Source organism: Hemitrygon akajei, chromosome 6 (genome assembly GCF_048418815.1).
Source record: "Hemitrygon akajei chromosome 6, sHemAka1.3, whole genome shotgun sequence".
Lineage (NCBI taxonomy): Eukaryota > Metazoa > Chordata > Chondrichthyes > Myliobatiformes > Dasyatidae > Hemitrygon > Hemitrygon akajei.
In genome coordinates, this window is record NC_133129.1 from 25,849,896 (window position 1) to 25,865,443 (window position 15,548).

A 15,548-nucleotide genomic window follows, 5' to 3' on the forward strand; every position below is an offset into this window, starting at 1 on the left:
ACAAACGAGGACTAAATATTAACCCATTTAAAGTAATCGAGGCCTGATTGTGGGCCAAGTCTCGGCAATAAAACATTCTGATTCGTTCACATTATATTTCTGTGTCGGAGTCACCAAGTGACTGTATACCATTCCGATTTGGATTGCCTGTCCGCGATGTTCCATATTCCTCGTCCACTCCGTCTCTCACAACAGATGCAATGAAAACACGCCCAGTGCAGCTCACACAGAATGCTGGAGGAGCTCTGCAGGTCAGGCAGCATCTATGGAAAGGAATAAAGAGTCGACGTTTCGGACCGAGGCCCTTCATCAGGACTACATACATGGCAATAGACACAGTTTATTTTAGTTCAACCAGTGTACTCAGGTGAAGCGAGCCGGCAACACCTCAAACGTCCCAACGGCAAATAAAGTGAATTATTATTGATCAACATTGTTGCTCCAATGAACCTCGATTTTAATTTAAAGTAAACATATCATTTTGTCTTTTACAATATTATTTTACTATTACATAACAGTTTAAGAAAATGATTTTAGACAATGTGCAAAAAGAGCCGTGAAGAATCCAGCCATAAAGCATAATGCATATAAGATAAAAATCAAACAAGTGTGAAACATAAAATTACAGTTAGAAAGGCGTGCAAACAAGTGAACCATAAAATGTGAAACATCCATTGCCTCGAAATATTCACCTGTTATTAGCCTATATCATTGTTTAATCTGCATTTAAATTACTTCAAACATTATTTAAAATATCACTCTCCAGGCCTTAAATATTTATGACATCATATAAAGCATTAAAGATTTTTTTTTTGCATACCAGTTTCCTGAATCGGTAGTACCGTGAAATGGTTGGGATATAAGTGCCAGACCTAAATAAGGCGAAATAAATTCTACTCGGGAACCAATGCCTGCAAAAAAAAAGCTTTGGAGTACTTGAGACGCACTTGTTATCAAAATTATTAGTGAACGGATTCCCTTCCCTTGCAAGTGAAAACATTGGTGACACAGTTAAAAACTCCTTATATATTTCTCTCGCGATGAAATATGGTTCCCGTTTCCTTGCTTTCAAGGGGTTTCAAGTGGCGTTCGATGCGATGTTCCACTTTTCTTGTCAAAATATTTACTATTTAGTTATTAACAAAAAAAAAATCCATTGACAAACACTGAATCTGGCTCCGTTGACTGAATACAGACAAACTGCAGAATCACAGTCAGTGACATTCAGACCTTGGCCACTTGGGAGGTCTTGAGAGTACCTCAAAACTGAAAGGGTCTTTATACACACGCACGCACACACACACACACACACACACACACACACACACACACACACACACACACACACACACACACACACACACACACTCGCGCGCACACACTATATATTAAATGCATATTATATTAAATATCAGAGATCTAGTCCATTGTGGTATGAGCGGGGAAGAAATTTGCAGACCTTTGCCCTCAAATGCGTCTTAGACGAATTTGCTGCGAAGCTGTCTTCACTGCGCGGACAATAAAAAGGGACGGCGAAAATTTGAGGGGATATTCTCGCTTCTCCTGTTCAGATTTTCCAGGAAGTGAGTATCTTATTTTGATGCTTTACTTCAGAATATTCGCCGTCTGGCCTATTATAACGAAGAGTAGGCGCGCGAGCTGTTCTAAAGCATAATTTAATTAAAATCTGGACTCTCACGAGGAAATCTAAATTGCCTCTTCTCTTCTGTTACCAAGACGAATCTGTCCATGTCCGTGCACTACGATATTTTAATTGTAGTCGTCTTTCCCGTGTTGTTTTTTTTTGCGAATGTTTCTCTTCGTAATAATTTTGCAGTTAGTTCAGAATTTCAAAGCGTCATCCAGATTTTAAGGATTAAATGCGTTTCATCCAACGCAGAGTTACATATGTTAAAAAAGTTAAAAAGTCTGAACCAGCTGGCCTCCCCTTTGACTCAGTTACCACAGTCGCAGGAAGCCTCTTGTTTTTTTTTGGGTTAAAAGAATGAAGTTTGGCAAGCGCGTGTCCCTGTTAATGTTCGTCGTGTCTAATGGACCTTCAAACGCTGCCCTCCGAGACTCTTTCTGGCCAGCGATCATTTTATTTTCAGTCACAACAAGCCGCAGCTTTCCATTCATACAAAGACCATTCTAAAAATACAAAACTTGTTTTCTTTCTTTGATCTGTGTCTTCCGGCATGTCTATAAACTTATATACGCAAACCTATGCCATGCCATATATACTGTATATAAACGTGTTTAAGTGTCACGTATGTACACATTTCTTACATATATATATTATAAATATCAGGTACACACACTCACACGCACATACATATATATGCGTGTGTGTGTACATATATATATATCTATATATGTACGTTTTTGTATGTGTATGTGTATATATATGTATATAAAAGGAGAGAGAATTATAAGAATTATATATATATATAGATAGATAGGTATACAGAATATCAGACCATTGCGAGACACGGTCCAACTTAACTCTCCTGTCAGTTTCTATCCACCGGTTTATCAGAAATTAACACCGAGCAAATCGTCAGTATTTCCCATATGGATTTAACACTGCTAACTTTCCATTCACATTCGCCATTGGACACACTTTTACTTGTCTATAAACACATTTAAACTCTGTACACGTATATAATAGTAGTTTATATTCCTGGAAAGTTTTGCTTCATAGCAAGGGTGTTAGGGGACTGCATTTTTGTTATTTTCGTGCTCTGTTGAGGTTAAGCCAGTGACTTGTGGACAGGGGAAATATGAGGACGAAATTCGGTTGAAACCTATCCTAATCCCTTTCCCGATTTAAAGTTTATAAACGTGAATCGGCCAGGCGACAAAACGCTGCCAAAATAAATGCAAATTAGCAAAACCGTGCAGAAGCAGACAGACACATATGCGAGGTATCTGTGAGTATGAGCACAAATTGTCGACAATGGCGTATTTTAATTCAAACGAAATCGAGATCCTTAGGCCAACTTAATTTGATAATCTCACGACAAAACCAACAAAATATATTTTGAGTTCGCTTAGTTGATTAGACGCACACCACTCTGCAGGTCCCCGGAAACGAAGTGTTTTGAGCGGTCAGGTGAGCGGGTTCCAGGAGTGCTGAGGATGTTTGGATATAAAATTCCGGCTCTGATGATTTCAGGCCAGCCTGATTTGTCACGACGATATGTTTTCCATGGGAGTGTACGGGAGAGGGGCTGTGGAGACACAGAGGACAGTCCGGAAACCCAATCTCACATACAGTAGCGGCAAAGTCTCCGCTCCATCTGGGATCTGTCACACTGACAGCGCTATAGGTCAGAGAGAGACTCCAAAAACACAACAAGGCATTCTCCGGCATATCAGACCATTGCGAGATACCGTCCAGCCTAACTCTCCCGTCGATTCCTATCCGCCGATTTATCGGAAATTAACACCAAGCAAATAGTCAGTATTTCCCATATGGATTTAACACTGCCAACTTTCCATTCACATTCGCCATTGGCCACGTTTTTTACTTGTCAGAGTTTAATAATATACCTATATTTTATATGCTATGTAAATTATATTCTATGTGGATAATACAATGCACAAACTGATGTGCTTCCTGACTCTTAATTTCTCTTATTATTCCCAATTCAATAAGTGTCCATGGTTATGATTTTTCTTCATTTATATGTTTCAGTTTATTGTTTTGTAAATCTTCCTCTAAATGCATCTCGACTTCTATAAAGTCGGCGCCTGATGCGGGCAATTAGAAAGACATTTAATATTTTAACGATGGGAATTAATTTAAGCGACTGATCAGGCCCTCAAATACTCTTATGTATTCAGCGGTTAACAACCTGTACAGCTTGGCAGTATCCGAGTATATGGAAGCGGTTATCTTAACCGCTCGATTTGCTCCTCACAAACTTAATGCTAACACATCCAACCTTGTCTATGTTCCAGCCAGCTTATGATCAATTGTTTCGTCATCTTCCACCTCATTGAGGGCAAACATGTACAGCAGTGAACGAAATCCAGAGAAATAAAGCTGTAATTTGGATAATGTTAAATTAGGATTTATTCCTCACTGTTACAGTTCATTTCGCTAACTACCCTGAACAAATTACAGGGAATTTAAAGATTACTCAGGATATAATTAATAACTCGAATGTCGAAGTATAATTAGTGTGGACTTTTATATCGCTGGGTCCGTCAGTATTTATCGCCATAACTTTTAATATTTTATATGGCGGCCGTTGACTACCTGACCAATAAACCGGACATTTATATTATAAAACAAAATAATATCGAGAAGCCTTGGCCGATTTTGAAACTTAAAAAAACTCATTTAAAATCGTTAAACAATCGGATCAGCATTTTCTTTTGCAATTCACTAATGAAATTCATGCTTTGAAAGGTTATTTATTCTAAGAAGCGGATTGCCGCTTCTTTTTTACATATAATTGGAGTGCAAATTGCCGGGGGGCTCCAAAAATCTATTTTAAGGAGAGTTCCTCATTCGTCATAATTATCCAGTCCCTATAGCCCATAATTTTAGGAAGCCAATACAAAATGGAAGTTAGACTAAGATATCAGAAGTTTCAATCTGGCAAAGCAACTTGGGAACCTGAACACAGGGATTTCCTAAGTACAGTTGCTACCTGACCTGCTGAATATTCTCATCGTTTTCTGTTTTTATTATAAGTTCTGATTAGTCCATAAGAAAAAGCTTGCCGCGGCGGATGTCGCACATTTCGCTTTCCTGAAGATTTGCATATTATTCTGTTCCATAACAACGACTGTGGGAAGTCTGACGCAAACATGACTTGGACGCGCAGCTAGGGTAGGTTGCTATTTTATTTGTAAGTATATAATGGCTATCAAGTTCAACAAAAAAAAACCCTTATTACTCGGGTAAAAACTAAGCCCATCCACATTTGCATGGAATCAAACGACATTAATACTAAAATTGCACAGAAAGACTTCCTCGACACCTCGATAAAGCCCTCGTTGCTTCGTAGACAGAGAGTAGTAACCGTGTGAAAGATACTGCAACAAACCTAACATTTCAATTAACGGTGCCTGCAAAAAAATCTGAAGGGATTGTTGACCCTAGACAATCTATTTTTCCTTATATGCATCCCTATATTTACGACGCTAAAATCTCACCTCACCCCGACCACTTATGCCACACGCAAACAAGCCACAAATATGTGCACACACACATGCACACTCACGCGCGCGCACACACATAGGTGCATTTACATTTTCGCCATGCACACATCGACTCTCGCACATAAACACCACCCAGCCGCCTTTAAACATCGCGAAGGTGGACAAAGCACGCAATGCACTTCCAGTTACCGCGGTGGGACAATTTTAGCACAGGCTGCCGTATGGCACATTAGAATACTTCTCACACACACACACACACACACACACACACACACACACACACACACACACACACACACACACACACACACACACACACACACACACACACACACACACACACACACACACACACACACACACACACCCGCATTTTGAAATCCAATGACTCCAACTGGAAGGAGTTGGGATGATTACACCCAATTCGAGAACAGGATGGCTCCTGACCGTCTGATGTGACGTCAACATGTCTATAGGCAACTTTGGAAAGATAGAGAATGCGCCGCGGGGGAAGGGCCACGCACAGTAATCACTCCCAGATGTTTGTAATACCCGAAATAAGAACTCGCGCGGTGTCGCAAGATCACACTTTAAACCAATGATATAAAATACGACGAACAATGTCTTGAAAATGGCCCGGACGAACAAAACCTCGATTTCTATCAAGTTAAATAGACAAGCTTGTATGTACAAAATCTGTTTGAAACTTGTTATTTTGTTAAGCAAATTTCTAATAAATTGGTAGCGAAAAAAAAACTGGAAATACATAAATTTCCGAGACGTTCAGGTTGTCGGACCGAAGCGATTTGGGGATGAACTCAATAGTTTTTGTTAATGTACTTGTTTTTTTACCTTCAAGTCAGAATCAACAGTTAAATTGTGGTATGATTGTTTCATTTGAAATGTTCTGCATGGACAGCACAAAACTAACCACCTGCTTGTAAGGTCAATTTTATTTCTTTGGTTCTTCCATTGGCATCTAGCCTAAAGGTCATCCCAAGGTCAAGGATTATCTCCAGCTTCGATCGGATGGGAATGGCCCCAGAATCTATCTTTGACGCCATCTTGACACTGATAACAAATTATCAGCAATTATCTGGTTATTGGAGCCATTGGGAACCTGCTAATATCATGTTAATGTTAATCAATTGGTATGCCTTTGGGGAGATGCGCGTCGAGGGGGAAAGTCTGTGGAGACTTAGAGGGTAGTCATTGAGAGTGGAATTGTCTTCAGGATAATGCATCTTTCTGTGGAGGCAGAATATTGCCTCTGCAATGTCTCCCGCCAATTACCTCGGTCATCTAAGGCCAAATATGAACCAGGAAACAGTGAATATGAATAGCAATATTCCTAATCAAACTCGTGCGTAACATTCACGAATAAACGTGACACATAGGATTAATTGCAAATACATCATCAGATGATCAATCACGCCGGTTATCTTTGCTAGCATTCTTCACAGAAACGTCAATTATAATTTTTGCTTTTAAAAATTTTCAGCCGTCAGAAGGTGGTATTTGCCTGCATTTCTTTGATACGATTTTGGGCGTTGTAAGTAATATCGTTTGACAGATTAAAAAATAAATCTATATTGCGAATTTTACAAAAGGCACTTGTAACTGAGTGGTGAACCGGCTTGTTTCTGTTCGAGGAGAGCAAGTATCGTTTACAGATAGGTAATCCCAATTTGCATCCACAGAAACACACACACACACACACACACACACACACACACACACACACACACACACACACACACACACACACACACACACACACACACACACACACACACACACACACACACACACACACACACACACACACACACACACACACACACACACACGGAATTCAGCAGCCCAGACCGCATCCATAGAAATTAATAAACAATCGACGTTTCGGCCGAGACCTTTTATAATTTGCTTCCACAGTATCTTCCCCCCTCAAATTGTTTGATAGCATTTTAAAAATGGAGAACATAGTTGTTCCTGGCCCCACTTCTTGAGATAATTATGATTTAAAGCCCTAATTAATCAAAATGTCTTGAAATTTCTCTGCACATAACAAGTCTATTCATTTGCCACAGTGCATATTCCTTCCCGACTTTTGGTCACGCGTGCCAGCGGCAAACCCCGAGACCGTCTAGGTGCGCCATCACTCACCTCTATTCCTTTTGGCACAGTAATTGCGCCGATTTTGTGGGCTGGCGGATTTAATATTATACTGGCAAGCGCACAAAACCATTTCCAAGCACCACGCCAGTCTAATCAAAGCCCAAGGATCATACTACATATGTGGGCTACTAATTCCGGCGGAATTTCCGAGCACCTTTTAAAAGACAGCAAGGGAACAATGGGCGAGATGATAAAATGAAACGCCGCTCCGAATTTACTGACGAGAACCAGTAAGGGAAATCCCTTTATACGTAAACAACTGCACCTCTATAATCTGACGAATTGGCGCATTATTCAGAATGAAGGTCAATTTGGACTTTACTATAAAATAGAACCTTTAATTATCACATTCCACCAATTCAATTAAAGCGGTCGCAATGATAGACTTTACAGCGTTTGTTAGGTAAGATCCGATTAAAATACTTTAAACCAAGTGGTAAAACTAGACCTTCGATCTAATCCAATAACACCGGCAAGATTCGCACACATTTCCCAAGCATTAGACGCGAGTGCAACTACTTTCATTCATGACATTCGTGGCTGAAAGTGATGGCGGATAAGGACGAAGTGGGCGAGAGAGTTTCTGCTTAAAAAGAGATGGGCTTCAAAATAAAAGATCCATCTGAGTTTTGACAGCTCCCGTTGCACGTTCACCCAACTGAAAGCAGTGTGCCGGGGCGAGAGAGGGAGTGAAGGGACGAGGAGTGTAGTGGGGGAGCAGGGAGCCATCCAATAGAATAAATGTGTTATCGATAACACCATGCCCACATGTTGTACCGAGGGCATGTCACTGACATCGCGGATAGCCCATCAATTTACCTCAACCCATCTCGCTGCACCATTTAGCTTTTAACGTCAAATCGGGCATGTGCTCCGGCTCCGGCAAGTCTAGAGACCAAATGCTTTCGCCCCGCACAAGACTGTTTTAAAAGAGGCAGCATCCACATTAAACAAAGAGCTGGAGATCACTTCTACATTTATATCTACGCACATATCTTCTCCTGCCATATCCACATTATTAATCCATAAATTAAAAGATCTAAAACCACATTTATATTAAGGAATATATTTGCAACAGTTTTCATAAAAATATAGTAGCTTTATGGGCCATCAGCAAATGACTGCCGTTTATTTGTTCAGCGGCTTAATCATAATGTGTCAACCTCGTGGCACCCAGGAACACCGTGCTGTTTAAAAAGGGATTAATCAAATAAACACACCGAGTACAGTGCAAACCATGATTTACACTACTTTGTAGAACTGAGACTACATAGTCTGATATATTTTTGAGACTATTCGATGCAACACTCAACACCTCAGAAAATGCCCGGTATTTGTTGTTGAGTTAACGCGTAGGGAGTGGGGTTTGTCATGTGATTATTGGAGGGGTTGTTAATTAAATTTCTCGTATTTTAAAAAGCTTTTGGATGTGGCAGAAATTGCTCACCCAAATATAAATGTAAGGGTGTTGTGTCGCAGGGATAAACTGCTTAAAATATACTGACATGATATACAAGTCGTTTTATGTGTTCTAAGAGATTATGGCGAGTAAGTGGCAAAGAGGACCGTCCCTGTTTTACTAAAATGACAGCGAACCGGTTCTGGCGGTATGAAACAAACCAACAAGTTTCAGATCATCTCAGTATAGGATGTTTACTCCTGGTGAAAGTATAGTTAACTATCAAATTTACTAACCAACAAGTTTTTAGATCACTACGTTATAGGATGTTTACTCCTGGTGAAAGTATATTTAACTATCAAATTAACTAACCAGCAAGTTTTAGGTCACCACGTTATAGGATGTTTGTTCCTTGTAGAACTATATTTAACAATCAGGTTAGCTAATCAACAAGTTTTAGATCACCACATTTATAGGATATTTATTCCTACCGAAAATATATTTGACGAGCAATTTAACTAACCAACGAGTTTTAGATCACCACGTTAGAGGATAGTTTACTGGTGAAAATATGTTTTCAACCGAGTTCCCCAGAAATTGTGTGTTAGATAAGCAGAGAACCTACGAGGGGATGACTTAGCCAAGCCGACACCGATAAGTGCATCAAAGTCCCTAGAAAGTGTGAGATAGACTGCAACCATCAACCGTATTAGCAACAAATGCACTTTTATGTAAACACTGCAAACATAAAATATGACCCTGTAGGGCACATCACTTTTGCCCATCCACAACCAGTTTTGTTAACCTCGCAACCTTTGCCTTTGTAACCTATTTGCACGAGGGTGTAAAGCTTCTCTTATCTTTTATGGGCAATTGCAGATGTACCTATCCGAAATGGCAATGCGTGTCATAAAAATAGAGGGGATTGTTACACACCCACGGCGCAAGTACTGAGACATCTCGGGTCACCAGGCAGTACCTTGGGATACAGAAACTTAACTAAGCACAAAAGGACCCTCTGAAATAATCCATCACACAAAGATCATTTTGTCTTAAGACCCGCAAACGCCAGTGACCTAGTCCTGAAACCCGGTTCTCAGGATTGCTACTTTCTATAACTTTAACACAGAGCACGTACACACGCAAACGCACAATTTAAACAGGTTTTTTTTCGCAGAAACTGGGATTCTGTGTTAGGTTTATGAACACGGAATTTCTTCACCGCTCCTATTGTTCTGTCGTCGGCTGCTTTTCTAACTTATCGCGATACGGAGACCCTCAAAACTTAAAACAAAACTAACATGGTTTGAGTTCAGTGTTAGCAGACTAGAAAATTTATAAGGTCCTTCCGTCTTGAGATTGTTCGTGCAACAACATAAGTCTTTCTGACTCTGCATTTTGAAGTATTCCACCACTCCCCACTCCTACATAAACATTAAAGTCAAAATACTATTATCGAGCTGTCATGGTCTAGTTGGGCCTTCCAAGAAAGGTTAGTGCTTAACTAGAGAACCCTTTTGTCGACCACTTGTTTTCATTTTTACTAATTTCCAATTATGCAATTTTCTCTCCATTATACACCTAAAACTTCATTAACATAAATTTATTTAAAATAAACAGTTGTTGTGGCGACTAAAAATCCCATGGGAGCTCATTATTCAAAAGCAAAACAAATTAATATTAATTTTTTTTTGCTTGGATTTAAAAATCCAGAGGGACCAGTTCACGTTCCCGAGACAAGAGCGCTTACTCAGCGCCGGGGAATGTTTGGAAATCTTTACAAATCTGTTATAATTAATGTGTTGGATGTTTGCCATCTGCGATTTAAAGTACAGGGTGGAAAAAAAACCCTCTCCCTCTGTAATGCAGCAAAACATATTTAAACTTCGTAACCCGCAGCCAGTCGGCCCTAGTTAGTGGAAGATAAGCATTTAAATATTGGACCTGATTTCCTTCATTAATAGGGCAAGCCACGTTTTCATCCGGGGCCAATATTACTGTTATTATTACCCTGCTCACTTTCTGTAATTAGTCATTAGATCGTACGCGGCCTGAATTTAATCTAGTGGCGTCAATGGACGGTCGAAATGATGCAATAGTGGTGTATAGGTTTATTAAAAAAGTGTTTTTTATTGACAATAATTACAACGTTTACATCTCCAATATTAATCTCCACTTTTTTTGGACGGAAGTGCACATATCAAACAATTACTGGAAAATAACCGAACGAAATACTGCAAGACCACAACACAACAACATAATACTATATACGGCACACTAACATGACCAAATTGCACTTTGGTACACCTACTTTTCGTTCCCATACAACATTAGAAAAACAAACCTTGAATATTTATACCCCAAAAAGACCTGCCAGGTACTTTGAAAAATACACTGCACATACATAATTCTTTACCGAGAAATTTTGTGTGTGTGTGTGTGTGTGTGTGTGTGTGTGTGTGTGTGTGTGTGTGTGTGTGTGTGTGTGTGTGTGTGTGTGTGTGTGTGTGTGTATGTATGTGTGTGTGTGTGTGTATGTGTGTGTGTGTGTGTGTGTGTGTGTGTGTGTGTGTGTGTGTGTGTGTGTGTGTGTGCTATAAACGTTTAACACGTTAAAACAGGGTGGCGAGGGGGAGGACCAACATTCACATCTACTATAAAACAATACAACCCCTTACCAACTCGGCCTTTCTCTTCCAATTGTGAAATGCTTTTCTTCCAACATTCCGCTCTCTCTCTCCCTCTCTCTCTCTCTCTCTCTCTCTCTGGGGTGGGGTAAATTGCACATATAAATAAAGTTGATTCTGAACATATATAGCTTCTGTCGACGTGCGAAAGTTTGCGTGACAAATACTCGGGGAAACAATTCTGGAAGTCTCTTCTACCCCCACCTTCTAAGGTCAGGTTCAAGCTCTCACTGTTTGAGTTCCAAAGCCCAGACGTGCTGCGGCCAACCAGTCCTTCCTTTTGTTTTCTTGTCGCTGCTGCTGACTGTATTCTTCAGAACTTCATTCTGCCAAATCCCAGCAAAGTAAAACGCAAGACGATTATTTATGATGCAGCTCTAGCCTTAGTTGTATTTTTGTTTTCAAACAGAAACGCGCATTACCCGCTCACAAAATATTCACGCACAAGGGAGGGAAGTGGATGAATGGGGGTTGGTGGTGGTGGAAATTAAGACGTTTTAAGCAATTACGCTTTAGTTTCAGCTTGTATTGAATTCCCAGGAAACATACTTTTCGAAAATGGAGTCTGCTGCTATGACTGAGAACCATATACTTCTGGTTTTCAGATAATATGTGTTTTTTGAATAAACACAACCACATTTAGCCTATGACCTGGTCGTTTCGCCAGATTTTCTCCCCCCGTGTTAATAAGCTTTTCCCCTGGAACCTCGTTAGTATCAGAAGGCAAAATGTTCTTTTCTCTCTAATGATTATGTTTGTTAGTAATTCAAAAAGGCTGTTGAATAAAAATTTCATTGATTAGGTGACTGTTCGAAGGTACAAAAGAGTGCCAATTTCAAATAATCTGTCAATACACAAACTTCTTAAAACTCAGTTGGATGTTGTGCAGAACTCGAGGGCCGTTGTTCAAAATCTGCAAACTTTCCAGTTCTTGCGCTTTATTTACACATCGGTAAATGGGGAGAGATGGTAGCGATGTAATATTACCCAGGCTTCGCAGGCCAACACAATGGAACTCGGGGCAGTGCATGCAGTTATTTCGCCTTAAAGCAAATTCCTGTTGCACTCTCGATTCTATCGCCACGACGCTGACGTGTGAGCAAACCGAACCACACAAGTATCTTGTACCCTCGACATTTTATTTGAATTTTATTTGAACAGAATCGACTAAATAATGGTTCATGAACAAGATTGGGGGTTGATTCTACTAGTTGGGAAATTAAACATAAGCAAAAGTAGTTCCCCCCAAAATAGCAATGCAGCCACTAAACTAGAAAAAGTGCGCTTTAAAAAAAATGCAAATGTTAAAGAAAAAGACAGCGTTCTGAATTGTTCTTACCAACTCTCGCTTCCTCTTTTCCTCCTTAACATCCACCTTTTTGATTTCCGCTTTGAAGGCCTCCGTCTCTCCATTCTGGTCATCCTTCGCCAGGAGGTCCATGAGGTAGGCGATGTAGCTGGTGGCTAGACGCAAGGTTTTGATCTTGGATAGCTTGGTGTCCGCGGGCACGTTGGGGATGCACTCCCGTAGCTCGGCGAAGGCGCTGTTGATGCTCTGAGTCCTGCGCCTCTCCTTGCGGTTAGCCGTGCCCCTGCGCTTGGTCGGTCGGCCTCCCGCCGCCGCCGCCGCCACTGCCGACGAAACACCCCCGTACGACGTGTGATCGAGGCCCCCGCCGCCGTTCGCGTACTCGGGGCTGTAGTTGGGCGCCATCGTGTAATCGGGGGGAGACATCTCGGCGTGACTGATGAGCCAACCGTGGAAGTATGGGCTCTCTTCATGACAGCGGCTGGCGGCCGCCGCAGCTGCCGCCGCGGCGAACGGATAACCATCGTGTACCACAGGGTGATGAGGAAATCCTCCAACTAAACTCATCTTTCGGTTGTACGCCACCCTTCAGTTTCCTTCCTCTCCCTCTCTCCACAATTTATTGAATGAAGATTAAACGGCAGTTTAAAAGTATCAAAGGTGTGCAATAATTTGCAATGTCGCTACGGTTTTTGTTTATTCGCCTCTTTTCGTTATTTGATGTTGAAGTAACAAACAGGCTCTAATGAAGGATATTTTAGTGTTTTTTTTTAAATATCGCGGTGCTTTACTTACAATCAACTTCCTCCATTGTGCGGTCTCTCCGCGGACTTGATTCTTTGCCTTAAATAACTGTCACTTACAACAAAAAAAATCTTCTTTGAAGAGAGTGTAGTGGGCTCCACAATGCTTACAAGCAACATCAAAAAAGTACACAACACACGCATGCATGCACACAGCAATCTTCTTCAGACGAACTGGGAAAAAAAACTATGTACCGGTTTCTGTTTCTGTTTCTCTCTCTCTTACTAACGCACGAAAAAAAAACAAACTTTATCAGTAACGGTGCTCCAATATTTTTTTGATCCAGTCACCACTAAGCAGGGCAGCAGCAGAATTTTCCGAATTTGATCTCCATGTAAAGCTACATCTTTAGGGTAGCTTGGGTTAATATATGTCGTCAGAGCACCCAGGAGCCAATGAGAATGCAGAAGGGGCGGGCCTGTAAGAGCAGCACTAGAAGTTCTCCTGACTGTTTACTTTTCTAATTGTTCGAGGCTCACATTTGGATTGGCTTGAAATTTCTTTTACATCATGAAATTAACAATGTGCAAAAAAAAATCTCGTAAACAGGTATTCTTCGCACACATCTTGAAAGATTGTTTCTGGAAAGGTCGTTAAAAGATAACTGTAATTTCTATCCCCTCCCCCAACAAGAGTCCGGCGACAGCAGTCTAACTATTGCTTGAAGACTGACACAAAACCTGTAAGCATAATAATGTGTAAATATGTATATGAGATGTTGAGCAAACAGCTTTATTTTTCCAATCTTGTTCTCGCCTTCCCTTTAATAAAATTCAATCGGTCGATCAAACATTGAAGTAACTTACCATAGTCTTGCAGTACCCTGCACTTTCCTTTTAACCGTTTGATATATCGCGTGTTGCAAATGGATTTTTTTTTTGCTGATCGTTTTAGCACTACGATGTCAGATCAAATTCAGCATGGTCCGATTTAAAATCTATCTGATCCGATTTAAAATCTATGATTAAAGCTGACATGGTATCTTATCACAAAACTAACGTTAACTTAAGGTAAAATCTTATTCAGTTTCTTGAGGAAAGTAAGCTATAAATATTATGAGTACATTTATATATAGAGGAAATAAGTAATATTTTTCTAGGTAACACGTGGAATCAGTAAGTATAGCTCTATAGTTACAATACTTTGCAACCAGCATTTTCTTTCATAGTTTGAAATTAAGCCCATTAAGTTGGGCCGCATGCGAATCTTAATTATTTTATTAAAAATAAAGTTAATGTATTTTGAATATAAAACAACTGATACAGAATGTGTGAAATTGTAAGACAATATATATTTAATTTTTTCTTCCACATTTTCAGGCGGGTCGAGCCTAAAGCAACCAAACAAGACAGAAAAAATACTGGAAAAGGAATCTGTATGAAATTGAGATGGAATGGCTTTTTGTTTGATAACTATCCATTATAATTCACAATTGTTAATCACTGTAGATATAAATACAGCTATCGCTTTGGACAAGAATGGCTGTATTTTGGAAAAGGATGGCTGTATTTTAAAAAAACAGGCAGGGTATGAAAAATAACCAGTGAAATTGGTTATAGCGGATATGAAAGTACTGCAATACAGATGGACATGCAATAATCATTTCTGGCTTGTCCAACCTCTGAGAAAAGGCCAATTCCATTCAAAAACGTTTGTTATACTTGTACGGATGTAGAAGACTTACGCAGTCAAAATTAATCTCCTTGTATCATAAAAACCGCCCTTATCCCAATAAAACCACTCAATAGTTTTGTCTTTTGAACCGGACACTTTTTTTTTTAACTAAGCGAATACAATCCATAAGTACACTTGAAAAGTGAATATATTGAGTGCCACTAACGTATATTTCTAGCATTGAAACGAGTTTGCCACTATACATAGTATTTGAAAGTCTCAAGCATTGTTGTTAAGAATGCAGTTTGTTTTTATATTGCAATGTTAATGAAAACACTTATTCAATCGGTAAAGATTTTGTTCTTCATTTACTTCATTT

At 39.9% G+C, this 15,548-nt stretch overlaps 1 protein-coding gene and 1 long non-coding RNA gene across 2 annotated transcripts; one reads left to right on the forward strand and one right to left on the reverse strand.

The window, feature by feature from the left end:
* Nucleotides 1–11,283: 11,283 nt before the first annotated feature.
* Nucleotides 11,284–13,882, reverse strand: hand2 (heart and neural crest derivatives expressed 2). Its single transcript, XM_073048011.1, has 2 exons — nt 12,782–13,882; nt 11,284–11,768 (listed from the first exon to the last, which is right to left on the reverse strand). Exons 1-2 carry the CDS (start codon nt 13,316–13,318, stop codon nt 11,670–11,672), a joined length of 636 nt encoding a protein of 211 aa, XP_072904112.1. The 5' UTR covers nt 13,319–13,882; the 3' UTR covers nt 11,284–11,669.
* A 96-nt stretch (nt 13,883–13,978) lies between these two features.
* LOC140728917 (uncharacterized) lies at nt 13,979–15,305 on the forward strand. Its single transcript, XR_012099208.1, has 2 exons — nt 13,979–14,237; nt 14,875–15,305. It is a non-coding gene; the product is annotated as an uncharacterized lncRNA (long non-coding RNA).
* The last annotated feature ends 243 nt before the right edge of the window (nt 15,306–15,548 follow it).